Source organism: Acartia tonsa, chromosome 6, assembly GCF_053477335.1.
Source record: "Acartia tonsa isolate MP-2025a chromosome 6, ASM5347733v1, whole genome shotgun sequence".
Taxonomy (NCBI): Eukaryota; Metazoa; Arthropoda; class Copepoda; order Calanoida; family Acartiidae; genus Acartia; species Acartia tonsa.
In genome coordinates, this window is record NC_137265.1 from 9,786,598 (window position 1) to 9,801,864 (window position 15,267).

Sequence of the window (15,267 nt, forward strand, 5' to 3'; positions counted from 1 at the left end):
AATGCAACAAAAAAATTGTAAAAAAAAAATTTTGGGGGGGAGGGAAGATTTTTATTTTTTCTAGGGGCGATTTCTCTTGGGAGGGTGGTGGTGCCCTCCCCCAAAATAGTTATAAACCTTCCCGGGACCTAACAGTACAAACACACAGACAAACATTCTGTTACTTTAGTATAAGGATTAAAAATATCCATGTTTATTTTATTTCCATTATAATCTAACAGATGTTATTTTTTTTTCAATAGAAAATATTTTTTGGCTTTCATTAAAAAAAACATTAAATTAAGTAATAAACTTTATATATTTTACTTTAGAATACACAATTTGGGACAAATAAGTTAAAGGAAAATACTTTGATTGTATGGCGTTGCTACAAAAAGCCTAAGTTACAAAAAATCTAATAAAACAACCAAGCTAATATTGCTTGATTCACTTCTACAAGAGACAAAATGATTGCTAAAATCGAAATATATCTTCATGTCTTAGAATACTGTATTAAAAAAAAGGTTTAAAAACAGGCCTAAACTACAAAAGACCTAATCCTAAAAAATGCCTACTCCTAGAAAAGGTTTAATGTTACAAAAGACTTAATTACTAAAGACCAAAATCTACAAAAGACCGATAAAAGAAATATATCTTCATGTCTTAGAATAGGGTTAAAAAAACATACTATCTTTAAAATAAAAAATCTAAAGGCCTAAACTACAAAAGACTTAATTACAAAAGACCTAAACCTACAAAAGACCTAATCATAAAAAGGCCTAATACTACAAAAAATAATATATAATATATAAAAATTGTTATTGTTAAATCACAGTTGAGATCTTTTAAACACACTTTGTTCTTTTGTTGTAGTAAGTTTTAGAAATTGTAGGTCCCAATTTACCGACGCTTTTTGGTTACATAAATGTTATGGTATAAAAATATTTCTTAAATGAAAGTAATTTTATAAATGGGTTAATCATTACTTACATCAGATTATCATAAAGTAAACTTGTAGCTGGCCAGAATATCGACCCAACCATCCACCTCCTTTATACCACCCCCTTCCTTTACTTCATTCTGGATGGACTAACTGACAAATAAATTAGTCCATTGACTACAACTTTTCCTCTGACTTATTCCACGTATTTTCCCATCCACTAGTTTTTGACATGAGGTATTTAAATTTTATTTTGAAAGTCAATTCATAAACTAATAAAGTTAGGAAAATAGATGACATAAAAATCGAAGATTTATCTATACCTATTTTTATCTTATATTTTGAAATTGTCCTTTTTTAGTTTAATTTCATAATGGAATATTTAAAAAAATATATTTTGTGAGGTTGAGTGTTTAATTAGTAAGTTAAAAGACTTTAGTAGTTGAAAAACCAAATCTAACTATTTAAAAAGATTTTTAGTAATTTATAAATTTCTTTTTCTTATAAATTTTAAACTCCTGACCTTATTCAACTATTGAATATGATTTTTAGCTTTATTCAATTAATCAGGGAAATAGGGATGAAACCATCTTTGCTGTCTTAGATTTTGGGTACTAGAACTATTGCAACTTTTCTTTTTTTGGCTAATTTTAAAGACTTTGGGGACTAGTGCAATTAATGCCGCTAAATTTGTTACTCTGATAGCAGATCAACTCAATGAAGATAATCAATACAAACACAAGCAGTCAACAAAATTTATATTAAACAGAATTATGTAGTTTGGTTCTAACAATTATTTGTTTTCAAAAACATATAATTTAATAGATAATTCATATCTTTTTTTTTGGTGTTGGTTTATATATAGAAGGTATATGGGCAATTTTGCTAGTGATCAATTACAGAATGTTTGGTTCATTGTGATATAATTTTCAAATATGTATTTTTTTCTTGAAATTCTTGCTTTGCATTTGATTTTCTAGATTTTCTGGATTACTAGGACTTTTACAAATTTATCTAAAATTAAATTTATTGCAAATTTTCCAATCTGTATATCCCTGCAATTATTATAAACAAATGTGAAGAAATAATAAAAGTTCAATAAAGTTTTTAGTAGGGTAGAGGGCACTGGACATGAGGGTCATTATTTTATTTGCTCTTTTTTCAGGTATTATATACATTATTAAATTTTGATTTTCTAATTTTATATTTTTAAAATTATTTTAAATAAAGTGGAATTTTTAAGCATTTGAAGAAATTGTAAACTTGGTTTATAACCCCTCAGATATTTTAAAGCTTTCTATTGTATACTAAAGTTGAAGGTTGACCTCCCCATCCCCCTTATTTAAATTGCCCTTAGAGAGGCGTCTAGGGGCGTAAATTTTAGTATTAAAAATAATGATTAATATCTTTAAGGAGCCCTTTGCGGTGACCTAGTTACTCTGGTTGGACAGAAAACAAGATCATTTGGGTCTAAATGTTGTGCTGGAAGTTTTACTCTGTCCTGTTCTCAAGTTAATGTGGACTTTGACCTGGTAGGTCAACAGGAACTTAGTTTTCCTGGTGGCTATACCTTCCAATATCAAGGTAAAGTTACGGGAAACAACAATGGATATTTTTATTTCAGTGAAGATGGCGAAGCAACATTCACTATAAATCCCAACCGTCCTGGCAGTATCTATGGACATGTTGCCACTGCTGATGGAAAACATTTTACTTTTGAGTATTGCGGAGGAAATACTTTTGCTTGGAAAGAAATGGATACTGCTAACATGGCTGAGAAAGGAGAATTGTCATTTGATGGTGAAGAGAGTGAAGAAGGACTTGAACTTGTTGCTGTCACTGATGATAACACAACAATAGTGGAATATTCTGTAAAATTTTACTACACAGCAGAATTGGAAGCTGACACAGCTGATTTGGAAGGGTTCCTTCAATTAGTCATCGATGAAACTAACCAAGGATATGAAAACAGCGGAATACCTCTTAGAATCAAATCTCACTGTCCACAGAAAGTAGCGATTGAGGAAACAGGAAGTGCTGATAACCTTTTGACAGCAATTACACAATTGAACGGTGGAGATTACGCTGCTACCAGAGATGGAGCCGATGTAGCTGCCTTGCTTGTCCTTGAATTGGATTACTGTGGTTATGCCTGGATGCATACACTTACCAGTGGCAAAACATTTTCTGTTACTGCCAAGGATTGTGCAACTGGCTACTATAGCTTTGGCCATGAGATTGGACACAACATTGGAGCTAACCACAACAAAGAGGTGGCATCTAACAGTAAATTTTCCTATGGCCTGGGTTATCTTATTGCAGCTGGCAGTGCTTCAACCGGATACCGTACCATAATGGCTTACAGTGCAGCAGGTCACTCAACACGTGTCAACTACTGGTCAAATCCATCCGTGAACTACCCCTTAACAGGTACACCTACAGGAGTTGCTGGGGAGGCCAACAATGCTGCAGTTCTTACATCTCAAAGATTCCAACTTGCTGCTATTGGTGATGAGATGACAGGAAGCTGCAAATTGTCTACAGGTACTACTACACCATCTCCAGTTTCTGGACCAGCAAATGGAGAAATAATGTGTAAAAAGCAAACAAAGGATCTGAAAAAGCTGAAGAACATTAAAAAGGTCGCAGATGCAAAGGCCTGTCAAGTAGAATGTCAGAAGACCAAAGGCTGTGAAGCCTTTAACCACAAAGCAAAAACCTGTACTCTGTTGCAGCTTGTAGTCAAGAAAAGTAAAGCATACTGTACTGGAACACCCTATAGGAGAAATAATGTGTAAAAAGCAAACAAAGGATCTGAAAAAGCTGAAGAACATTAAAAAGGTCGCAGATGCAAAGGCCTGTCAAGTAGAATGTCAGAAGACCAAAGGCTGTGAAGCCTTTAACCACAAAGCAAAAACCTGTACTCTGTTGCAGCTTGTAGTCAAGAAAAGTAAAGCATACTGTACTGGAACACCCTATAAGAATTAATCAATAAAATACAACAAAAAGAAATTTTAGAAACTTTGGAAACATATATTTTGTAATAGATATATATATATTTATATATATTTACTTTATCAGTTGTCAATAATTTTAATCATTTATGACATAAAAATTTCATATTAATTGATTATACATAAAAATAAAAGAATAGATTTACATATGAATTATAATGTAAGTACTTCAGCCGATAGTGGTCGGATTTTTTTAGGTCCAGACCTCATTTCACTTCTAGCAACTGATGCTTTGGAGGAGGCTGATGTGTGTTTTGTTTCATAATCACCATGTTTAGAATTGTCTAATGTATTTGTTTGAGCCTCTATGTCTCTGGCAGTATCAATTTCAGCATCTCTGAAATATAAATGGATATTGAATATATTATACATGAATATTATGACAGGGGGAAAATTGTCTTCAAATTTGATTGCTAACATGGACTTCGTTTATCGGTCAGTTTGTTAATCCAGTAGGAGGGGAGGCGATGAGGTACAGTGTTAGGCTGAGAGGGGAAGGGGGGATTGTTTTTTGCCAGCTAAGTTTAACTTTATTTGAGTACACGATAATCTAGTGATAGATCCAAGTAATAATAAATCTATTGAAATATATTTCTTATTATTGTTTTCTATAAAGCTTAGTGTTTCTACTTTTGTCTGTTCTTCTAGGTCACTTTAAACTACTAGTTTTCTTTTTATAATAATGACTTTTTGCTCTGAATTTTATCAATTGCAATATAATTGTTATTTTGATCAACTACTTGTAGTTGGTTGTTCATATAATATAATCTGGGCTCTGCAGCCGCGCCCCAGCCGCATGTAAGAACACAAGATAGTTTGAATTTAAGGATTATGCACGGCGGCGGGGCTTGAAACTTAACTATTTATACCTATATCATAAAAAAAACACGTTTCATCTCCTATCATTACCTCTCTTTTTCAGCAGTAGAAAGTCTTTCTAGCTTAGCATCATCCGTTTCATCCTCAAGCTTTGTGGTTCCATTTTCAATACATTCTTCTCCTTTAGCCATAAACACTTCAATGTGATGATTCATTTATATAAATTTTATAATTACAGCTAAAGATCCACTGACAGCTGCGCCCCTAGCATCTACCCTAGGGGCTCTGTATTAAAAGAGCAGAATGGGTTTAAACACTGAGATTCAAGACTTTAATCTGAAAATAATATATACTAGAACCATCACAAGACCTATATTTTAAGCTTACTTAAAATAGAGAACCCAATCAGTTCATTAGTTATTGAGATTTTAAGCTGCAGACAAAAACTCATACAACTTTATATATTAGGATTATTTATTTCTCTTCCAAAAAAGAGCAGTTAGAAATATGTCTTTGTGGATATAAATACAATGAATCACATGAAAATACAAATTCAAATTAATATAAAAAAAAACTAGATACTAGTATATTTCTAATGGGTTAATGATATACAAGGCTATAATGACAGGGGATAATCTATTATCGATTTAGCTTGCTAATATGGACCTCTTTTATTGGTTAGCCTTTAAATCTAGTAGGAGGGAAGGAGATTGGGCAAACGGGATGGATGGGGGGAATCCTTAATTTAGTACAGGAAAATCTGGTGCAACGTCCAAGTAAAGATATGTCGATTATAATCTTACTCAAGGGAAATAACAGTTAGGTATGTATTTATATGATTCCATATTAATGCTATTGATGTGTTCAACCAGAAAGGGTATAGTCCCTTTTGTAACATCGCACCTTAAGGGGCGATTCTTCGTATTTTTCACAGTAGTTTTTCTCCTATTTCTAGCCCCTGCGGGGGCTCTATCCCTGCGGGGCCAATTACCTAACCCTGTGGGGCAATCACCTAACCTAATATAACCTAACCTAACCTAAAATAACCTATAAAAAGCCACTTTAAAAATACGACGAATCGTCCCTTAAGGGGCGATGTTACGAAAGGGACTATTCCCAAATCTAATCATTGAAGTGTTCCTTGTATACTAATGTCATTGTTGCGATCAATACTTTCATCCTCTAGTGGTTCTTCAACACCAGCTTCTATAAAGAAGTAATATAAAATAATTAGTATGAATCGGCATCTACTGTAAGCCTCAGGGAAATAGAAATTATACAATTCTGAAAATAAGCTGGAAGTTTAAAACTGACCCAAATATTGCAATCCCTCTTTTCATAAAAAAATCATCACAGTATCTGAGTGGATTTGAATTAAATTTGTGTTTTAATTTTGTTCCTAAAATTAATCTTTTAGATGGTTTTATTCTTACGCACTGGCGGGCTCTTCTAACCTTTACTCAACCTAACCTAGAATAAGCATCAGATGCCTAATGAAGGAAACCGATTTTTCTTATCCTATTATATAAAGTAGTAAGATTTTTTGTCTTAAGCATAAGATTTTACAACTATTGAACTACTTAAATTCTTCTTTTCAGAAAGATTTTTATAGGTTATAGGATGGTTTTAGGCTATTTTACTTTTAGAGTTGAGTCTTTGGATGGTTCTAGGCTATGTATCTGGTTCCTTGCCCCCCTTTTACTAATTCCCTAGGGATTAGGGTAACAACCACTAGTTTTATGATAAATTATTTATACCTGACTCTTCCTGATTTTCCCTTTCAGTTAAATCTTGATCATTAACATCACCCTCATTGGTCTCACTTTCATCCTAAAACACAAGAATTGGGATCATGGGAAAGAAAACAAAGTAGCGGGTTTCTTATTATTTTCGAGGTAGCTTTTCTCCTATTGTTAGCCCCTGTGGGGCCAATTTTCTAACCCTACAGGGCAATCATAAACATTTACCTAGCCTAAGCTATAATAACTTATCAAAAGCTACTATGAAAATACGACGAAATTCGCTACTTCGTTATCTTTCGATGATCCAATTGTTTGTGACAAAGCCCAAATTGTGTCAAAAATGATCCATGTGACGTCATAAAAATGAGGGATTAACCATCGCTTTTTTAGGGGTTTTCTTTCCCGCTTCTCCTCTCATTTTATTACGTCGCATGGATCTTTTTTGACACAATTTTGAAACAATTTTGGCTTTGTCATTCTTGTCAATATTGTAATACTTTTGACTGGCAGAATAGTTGGAAAGAAAGGCATGAAATGATTTGAAAATTTAGAAGACAACAATCTAATGAACAAGTTATAAAACTTTGAATTAAATAAAATAATTGAACATATTCTACTTATTTTGTTTACTAGTGGCGGCGCTCCTAGCATATAGCGGCTCAGTATTCAAATGGGGTAGGAAAAACCAGAAAAATAGCATAAAACTATCCAGGTACCTATCTAAAGCTTTCCTAAAATTGAGAACTCAGTAGTTATCAAAATCTTAAACTTCAGACAAAAAATCTTCATATAATAGGATAGAAGTTTTTATTTCTATTTCATTTTTGATTGGGACACATCAAGTCACCTTCTATCTCCCCTCAATTTTCAATTTCTATTTATAAAGGATATTATATTTTTAGGGTGAATTTTATTCATTATAGTCTTGAGCAAAATCTAAAGCCATTAAAAGATCAGAACGACCTTATTTTTTACCGCATTTTTAATCCTTAGTTGCTCCTGAAGAAATTGTCTCTCTTGAAGTTGCTGCTGTCTCTCCTATTCATTGAATAGTTACAAAATTGTGATGGGATTGTTTAGAGCTATTTTAAGAAGGTATCTTCATAATGCATGACAAATTTACCCCTGTAAAGATTATTCCACGCATGTTCAAAATTTTCATTTTTAATACAAAATTCTAACCCAATAATAACAAAATTTTAACCCAACCTAATTATGTAGATATAGTATTTTTAAAACTTTGTACCAATAAACTTGTGAATAGAATCTCTGTTTTATTGGGGTTAGAAGCGAAGCTTCTCTACAATTAAAACCAAGTGACGTCCTTCCGTCGTGTCCGCAGCTTACGCCTATTACACCAGTCTACCATAATGTAACTTTTCCTCTCTAAGTTGAAGAATCTCCGACTGGCGCTGTTTCTGAAGTTGTTGTAGCTGTTGCTGACGCTGAAGTTGTTGATCTTTTTGTTGTTGCTGCTGTTTCGTGTACCAGTCCATATATCTGGAAAGTTGAAAATCAGAATACGAATATTTTTTTTTAGGTCTGTCTGTCTGTCCTTCTGTCTATTTGTCTTTATGTCATTTTTGTTTGGTTTACCAGTCCATATATCTGCAAAATCAGAATAAGAATTATTCTTTTTAGCAGTGAAGATCTGTCTGTCTGTGTGTCTATCTGTCCTTCTGTCTATATTTCTGTCTTTCCATCTGTCTGCATTTCCTTCCTTTTAACTGTATGTCTTTCTGTCTGTATTCTCTTCTGTCTATTTGTCCTTTTATCTTCCTGTCCTTCTGTCTGTATGTCTATCTGTCTGTCTGTCCTTCTGTCTATCTGTCTTTCTCTTTTTCCATCCTTCTGTAAGTCTGTTCTTCTGTCTGTCTGTACTTCTGTCTTTCTGTCTGTCCCTCTGTCTATCTTTCCTTCTCACAGTCTGTCCTTCTGTCTTTCTGTCATTCTGTCTGTCCTTCTATCTGTCTATTCTTCTATCTGTCTGTCCTTCTGTCTGTATTTCCTTCTGTCTGTATGTCCCTCTGTCTTTCTGTCCTTCTGTCTGTCTGTCCTTCTGTCTGTCTGTACTTCTGTCTTTCTGTCTGTCCCTCTGTCTATTATTCCTTCTGTCAGTCTGTCCCTCTGTCAGTCTGTCCTTCTGTCTTTCTGTCCTTCTGTCTTTCTGTCCTTCTGTCTTTCTGTCCTTCTGTCTTTCTGTCATTCTGTCTGTCCTTCTATCTGTCTATTTTTCTATCTGTCTGTCCTTATGTCTGTATTTCCTTCTGTCTGTATGTCCCTCTGTCTTTCTGTCCTTCTGTCTGTCTGTCCTTCTGTCTTTCTGTCCTTTTAACTGTATGTTCTTCTGTCTGTCTGTCCTTCTGTCTGTATTTCCATCTGTCTGTATGTCCCTCTGTCTTTCTGTCCTTCTGTCTGTCTGTCTGTCTGTCCTTTTAACTGTCTGTTAGTCCTTCTATCTGTCTGTCCTTCTATCTTTCTGATCTTCTATCTTTCTGCCTTTCTATCTGTCTGTCTGTTGAAATGTATGAAAAATATGAATATGTCTGTTTTAGATATAGACCTCACCCCATATTAAAAATATTAAGCATCTGATATAGCAGTAATATGTACTTTTTATTGTCTTTAGTAAAATAAAGTATATACCTTGGTGTTGCATTCTGTTCATATTTGTCTTTTCTTCTAGAGGAAGTTTTATCGACACTACTTGTCGATATGATATCTCCATTCTTATCAAAGGTAAAATCTAAATAAAACATTTTCTCGTATTCATTCGAATCCGGTGGATAGGAACCGGTTCTCATCCATACGAAAAAACTATGTCTAGCATCGTATTATATCCAGCTTTCTACGAATATAGAAATGTACAATCATAAGATTAAAACTAGTTTTTTAGCCGGTGACTTCGTCACCTCGGGGCTAAAAAAACTAGTTTTAATCTCATAATTGTACATTCTATATCCGCGGAAAGCCGTTTATAATACGATGCGAGAAATAACTATTACTTAATAGTACATGGATATCCATGATTCTCTGATGGAATTTCAATTTCCACAATAGTTTTCTATTGATATCTTCAAAAGCAAATCTTCTCTACATTTCATATCCTATAGATGTTAAATTAATGTATGTTAGAATTGTACTTTTGATTTTAAACCTTACACTATAATTTCTGTAATGATGATCATTCATTAAGGATTTCAATAAAGTAAAACGTTCAAGTGAATCACAATTATACATAGTAGTTAAATATGCACATATTTTCCCAATAGTAGTTGAAGATCCAAAAATACACCCAATTATTTTTTACTACAACATGCTGTAATAGTTTTAAATGAAGAAAATAATACAATTACTAGAGGAGAAATTTTAGAATTGTATATCTTACAAATAAATATAGAATATACATGGACAGAAGAAAATTTTTCGTCAATTTAGGTAGGCAATATGGACATCATACATTGATCAGTTCTTTTATCCAGTAGGAGAGAAGGGTTTGAAAGAGGGGGGTCGTTATTTTAGCCAGCTACAAGTTTTGCTTTTTGAAAATGCAAAATAATTTGATGTTAGATCCAATTGATAATAAATCCATTAGCTTACCTAAACTTGGTATATCTCTTTCTAAGTCAAAATCATATAACCTAAATGAAAAAAATATATATAAATGCGAAGTTAAAATTTTTGTTAAGAGCATTTATTACTTTATAGTAGCAGAGCTACTTATTACTTATATAAAAGTAACAGGATGCCTTTCTTGTTTTTTTTTGTGTGTATGCAGTGAAGATTACAAAACCTATATGTTTCTCCTTTACAGTGAAGTTTCCTATAGGTTCAGCATACACCCTCCATAGAGAAATCGCTCCTAGAAAAATATGATCCCCACCCAAAAAAATAAAAAATGTCACTCCCCTCCCTCAAGTGCCCCTAGAGGCCTCAAGTGGCACATCCACTAGTAACTAGCGTCAATATGTCCGTCTGTCTTATCACTTTATAAGAAACAAATTGGTCAAATTACCTATTTGAAACTGATCTATATCTATCAGCGCTGAGGTCTCTTGGTAGCATATATTCTGAATATTCTATCTTATCCTAAATAATTATTCATTTTTGCAGGTATTATCAATAAATAAATTGTTTTTTTTTCAATATTTATCAATTCATATTTTTATAAGCCCGTATATAAACAAAAAAATGGAGATAAGGAAAGTGGTTGTGTAACGTCATAATAATACTTTCATAAGGAAGGATGAGAGGAGAAGTGGAAATTAGAAAGAGATGGATATGAATTAATCTTTATGACGTCACACATGACACTTTCCATATCTCCCAAAAAATTACTTAGACACATTTTACCTATAAACAAATTCTTATAGACCATTGGTCGGACGTACAGACAGATTCTGGTTATAGAGTAGCTACTCTCCTAAACTTAGGCTAAAACTTACGGAGATCCGGAAAGAATCATGTGTGACGTCAAAAAAATGCGTCTAAATCTATCTCATTTTTAAAAGTTTCCTTTCCCAATTCTCCTCTCATCTTTCTATTTTAGACGTATTTTATGACGTCACACATGACACTTTCCGTATCTCCAAAACTTACAGTAGGACCAGTGCCAGTGTACTGGGTAAACTTCCGTGGCTGCTCCTTAAAACTAAATCCATATCCTAAAGAAAGAAAAATATTGCATCAACTTATAATTAACTATTGCATGGTTTGGCGATCGCGGGTTGATAAGACTGACTTTTCTCATGTACAGCACAGGCATATACCTAAAATTCGACAATCTGCTTTAATAGCAGTTTACAAAAAGTTTATCATTAATCAAACCACTTTTATATGACCTATCCGAATCTGCAGACGACAATGGCTGTACATCCCCAATGATGATTCATAAAATTACCACTTTTTTAGATTAAAATAAGAGAGTAAACGTTTGGACACAGTAACCAACCAATCAACATTAAATAAAAGTCCCTAAAGTTGTTGTTCAGCCAACGAATAAGAAAACGTTAATACATAACTTTGGGAAATAGTGTAATAAACAGCCCATTGTCTTGTCCCCTCCCTGCATATTTTAATGATCTTTCAATTATATTAACATATTTTTATTGCTTTCTATTTATAAAGACAAGGATATTTATGTTCATAAGTAACTCTGCATAACAAGATAAATAAAACAGAATAGAATTAAAGAATCAGCTAAAGGGCAACCGAATGATAAAATTAAAGGAATTTATCAAATTTGATAGTTAAACCACAAAATTAAAAAAAATCTTTTGTTTTATTTTAAAACAAAAATTTAATGATATATTTATTAATAATATTGAAAAGAAAGTTAAAATTAAAGCATGTATTGAAAAAATCATTGAAATTTTAGAGTTTCACTAGACAGAGGGATGTTTTGGGATTTCATAGTTATAGAGTAGCTATACATTTAATTACCTTGATCATGTCCAAATGATCGTTTTGCCAATGATTCAGACCAACTGTTACGACGTCTTAATAAAGAAATAAATATGTCAAAGCAGTTGCATCAACACTCCCCTTGAAATTGATATTTTGAAGCCATGCCCTCAATTTTTCATCAAAAAATGGTGAAATGGTTTCACACACCCCTAGAGAATCAATATGCACGCCACTGCTTTAAAGTAGAATGATGCTTGTATGTCGGCCTGTGTGTCATAAACGCCATTACTTAAGGTATACAAAATCAAGTAAAGATTGGATTAGGTTTTTCTTTGCTTTTGTATCCATTTCCAAAAAAAGTCTTTCCTTCAACTGAGATTTATATCTTATATAAACAATCTTTTCTCAAAATTATAATTTTCAGTAAAAAATGTTTTATTTGCTTATTCTGTTTCTGGTGACAAAAAAATTTGCCAACTAATTTTTAGAGAAATAGTTATAAATTTCATTTACCTTCTCTCTGTATATAGCCTTGGCCCATTTAAATCATTTAGGCTGTTATACCGTCGCTGCTTATCTAAATAATGTTGCAATTTTTAGTTTTGTGATTTTACACTATGCGTTTTTGTCAATGTATATATTTTTTCTCTTTAGCTTAGAATTAGTAGTATTTGGTTGGAGAAAAGTTAAAAATAAAAGTTTCCTATTATATAAAGAACCTAATTAATTTTTAAATTGAACCTTTAGGTCTCTATTCTAAGGGTACATTTGACAGGCCAAGGGATAGTTTTAGTCTATTTTATTTTAAAATTAAGTGGTCGATGTTTAAATAGAGCCACATTTACAAGAGGAGCAGCCGCTAGCATTCCAAAAATAAGTGAAAAATATTTTCTTCTTTCAGTGCAGACAATGTTAAGGAATATTGTATAGCTAACAAGCAAAATAAATCTAAAATAATAAGATAAAAGGCCCGTTTTTACTACGAAACATTGCCTCCCAAAAAGCAGGAAAAAATCTGCTAAAATTACAATTTTTTTTTATTAATTCATTTTAGCTTCAAATGTTAATTTATTTCTTAACATTTGTATGTGTATAATCTAATGAAAATACATGATATTTTTTATGTAAATATCTATTTACCTGACAATTGTCCAGAGAGCTTTAAAAAAAGAAGATAAATTATGTTAATATAATTAAATGTTTTAATAGGTATTAATACCCTAATTTTCTAATAATGAAATAGAGATAAACTAGAGACACAATCTCTAAATCAGCCAATAGAATAACAGTAGAAGAACATAATAAGATATCTATGAATAGTTTAATTTTCTTAGGATAAAGTTAGCTTTTGTACATATTCCTAAATTATAAAGTCGAATAATCCATTACCCCCCCCCCCAAAAAAAAAAAAAAATATTTTTCATTTTACCCCTCCCATTTAGAATTTACTCCTACCTTGGGGGTGCCGTAGGCACCCACAACCAGTTAGTAGGGGGTATTTCCCCCCCCCCCAAACAATTTCAATATAACCCCCAAAATAAAAAATCCCGAACAAAAAAATTTTTTTGTGCGCCTCGCGCGCATTTTTACTACTAAAAATTAATACATTATCAAATTACCCCCCCCAAATAAAAAAGCTTGGACGCCCCTGCTATAGAGTATAAAAATAAATTAACTCACCTTTGCTTTAGTATTTTTCCTTCTTAAAATGGAAGATTTTGTTTCTGTATATTGAGGATCAGTGCTTGGTGGGGGTATATTCTAAAATTTTTAAAAATTCATATATTTGGTATTTATTTTTATAATAAAAAGCAAATTATTATTGCATACGACTATTGGAATTTGATAAAAATAATAAAAATGGTTGGTTTAATAACCATTCTAACAGATACGCAAAAAAGTAAAGGCAACACAGTGCTCGCTAATCAAATTAGAACAAATAAAATAGGGTTATTACAAAACTGTAAATCTAACCTGTATTTGTTCCCTGACTTGGAAAGTTTGCCTGGGAAGTCTTGTACTGTTACTAAAATATAAATTGTAAAGTTAGGTTATACCCATGTTCTAAAGTTATCAGATGGAAACAATAAAACTTATTTTTATGAACTAATTATTTCATATTGTTTGTTTTAAAGATATCAAATTAAATCTTGCTTAATCCATAGAGCTTCGCCAAAATAGGGACACTACATATATAATGTATAAGGATAATATTATGATATTGTTTTTTGAAGGATGAAAGTTTTTTTAGGACGCATAACATTTCTTTACCACCCCCCCCCCCCACCGCAAAATGGTTTTAATTAAAAAATAGTAAGTTTCCTGGAAAATTGTGGACCGACCGGTTTTTCTGGGAATAGATACATTTAGCTGCTTTTATCTAATACTTTATTTATTATTTTTCATTTATATGTAAGTATTGTGAATTCTTACTTGTACTTTGATGTTTCTCTTGACTTCATGGCCCTTTCAATACCTAAATTAATATAATAATCACATTTGAACTAGATAAATAGTTCATTTCAGGGTTATGTACTCTAAAATACTTAGAAGTGCTTCTTTTTTTAGATTAATTATTTTATAAGCACCTTTAATAAACCATGGATGGATGATGTTACATAGAAAATATTCTAAAAGCAGATATCAAGAATACATTAATTTGCAAAAAATCACGAAACCCATTCCTTGGGTTTCTATGAATTTATATTTATTCTCTTTTTGTAGCATGACTGAGAGACCGACGGACTAATTAAATTATACGAATGATGCTCATTGATAAATGGTCTCTTCAATAAAAATACAGCCGTCTATTTTAAATAGCAGCTGTAATAATTACATTTCCCCTATGGCGTTACTGACAGAAGAACAGACAGACTTAGAAAATTGTAGAGTAACATAGCCACTAAAATACGGCAAGAACAATATTATGTGCTATACCCAAATATATATATGTATATATAGATCAAAATGAAGTCACATTTTTGAATTTATTTATCTTGAAGACAGATCCAAAAACCTAAAGATGGTGTATCAACTTTTTTTTATAGCTAGCCGGTTCTTTTAGTAAGTAGTAGATGTAAAATTTTTCATAGAATTCAGATATGCAATCGGTTTTTTTGTAGACCTCTTATTTTTTAAGTAATTTAAGTTTAAAAAAAAAAAATTAAGTCGATTTTAAGGTTCTAAAATGCAACAAAAAAAAGATAGAAAATGGCCATTATGAACAAAAATAGTAAGTTCTTTAATTTGACACCTTACTTATTCAATTCTGTCAGGTAATTATTGAAAAAATCGATTTTTTTAAACCCACGAGAATAAAAACTTTGAACTTAATTTTATCATTTCTCAAGTAAAAAAATATGGGTTC

General features: G+C 32.1%; 4 protein-coding genes and 1 long non-coding RNA gene across 7 annotated transcripts in view; 2 read left to right on the forward strand and 3 right to left on the reverse strand.

Moving 5' to 3' along the window:
- The first annotated feature begins 405 nt into the window (after positions 1-405).
- Positions 406-15,267, forward strand: part of LOC145321781 (uncharacterized) — a 158,927-nt gene continuing 144,065 nt past the window's right edge. The window contains exon 1 of one of the 2 annotated variants that reach the window (XM_080163388.1): positions 406-439. The gene's annotated coding sequence lies outside the window, so the exon portion shown is untranslated. The remainder of the gene's footprint in view (positions 440-15,267) is intronic. The other variant, XM_080163387.1, reaches the window with a different exon arrangement.
- LOC145322093 (uncharacterized) lies at positions 2,029-3,717 on the forward strand. The gene is made up of 2 exons (XM_080163865.1): positions 2,029-2,084; positions 2,333-3,717. Exons 1-2 carry the CDS (start codon positions 2,051-2,053, stop codon positions 3,715-3,717), a joined length of 1,419 nt encoding a protein of 472 aa, XP_080019991.1. The 5' UTR covers positions 2,029-2,050.
- LOC145322096 (uncharacterized) lies at positions 3,975-4,967 on the reverse strand. The gene is made up of 2 exons (XM_080163871.1): positions 4,843-4,967; positions 3,975-4,270 (listed from the first exon to the last, which is right to left on the reverse strand). The coding sequence occupies exons 1-2, from the start codon at positions 4,965-4,967 to the stop codon at positions 4,087-4,089; spliced, it is 309 nt and encodes a 102-aa protein (XP_080019997.1). The 3' UTR covers positions 3,975-4,086.
- LOC145323257 (uncharacterized) lies at positions 5,743-7,654 on the reverse strand. 2 transcript variants are annotated; one of them, XR_013880899.1, is made up of 3 exons: positions 7,470-7,654; positions 6,510-6,582; positions 5,743-5,958 (listed from the first exon to the last, which is right to left on the reverse strand). It is a non-coding gene; the product is annotated as an uncharacterized LOC145323257 (long non-coding RNA). The 2 variants fall into 2 exon arrangements; XR_013880898.1 differs by having other exon boundaries at positions 7,458-7,654.
- LOC145322133 (uncharacterized) overlaps positions 7,841-15,267 on the reverse strand; it is a 60,028-nt gene continuing 52,601 nt past the window's right edge. The window contains exons 53-63 of the mRNA XM_080163928.1: positions 14,334-14,376; positions 13,875-13,926; positions 13,581-13,661; positions 13,041-13,059; positions 12,414-12,477; positions 11,937-11,992; positions 11,094-11,158; positions 10,510-10,583; positions 10,095-10,135; positions 9,141-9,240; positions 7,841-7,994 (exon numbers count right to left, since the gene is read on the reverse strand). Coding sequence (XP_080020054.1) covers positions 7,847-7,994; positions 9,141-9,240; positions 10,095-10,135; positions 10,510-10,583; positions 11,094-11,158; positions 11,937-11,992; positions 12,414-12,477; positions 13,041-13,059; positions 13,581-13,661; positions 13,875-13,926; positions 14,334-14,376 — 743 coding nt within the window. The 3' untranslated portion in view covers positions 7,841-7,846. The remainder of the gene's footprint in view (positions 7,995-9,140; positions 9,241-10,094; positions 10,136-10,509; positions 10,584-11,093; positions 11,159-11,936; positions 11,993-12,413; positions 12,478-13,040; positions 13,060-13,580; positions 13,662-13,874; positions 13,927-14,333; positions 14,377-15,267) is intronic.

Excerpts from the sequence above, each read along its gene's own strand:
- LOC145322093 (XM_080163865.1), top strand. The coding sequence starts at position 2,051 with ATGAGGGTCATTATTTTATTTGCTCTTTTTTCAG. Across the intron at positions 2,085-2,332 it reads TTTATTTGCTCTTTTTTCAG|GAGCCCTTTGCGGTGACCTA; the intron begins GTATTATATACA and ends AATATCTTTAAG.
- LOC145322096 (XM_080163871.1), bottom strand. The coding sequence starts at position 4,967 with ATGAATCATCACATTGAAGTGTTTATGGCTAAAGGAGAAGAATGTATT. Across the intron at positions 4,271-4,842 it reads TCTACTGCTGAAAAAGAGAG|AGATGCTGAAATTGATACTG; the intron begins GTAATGATAGGA and ends TTTATATTTCAG.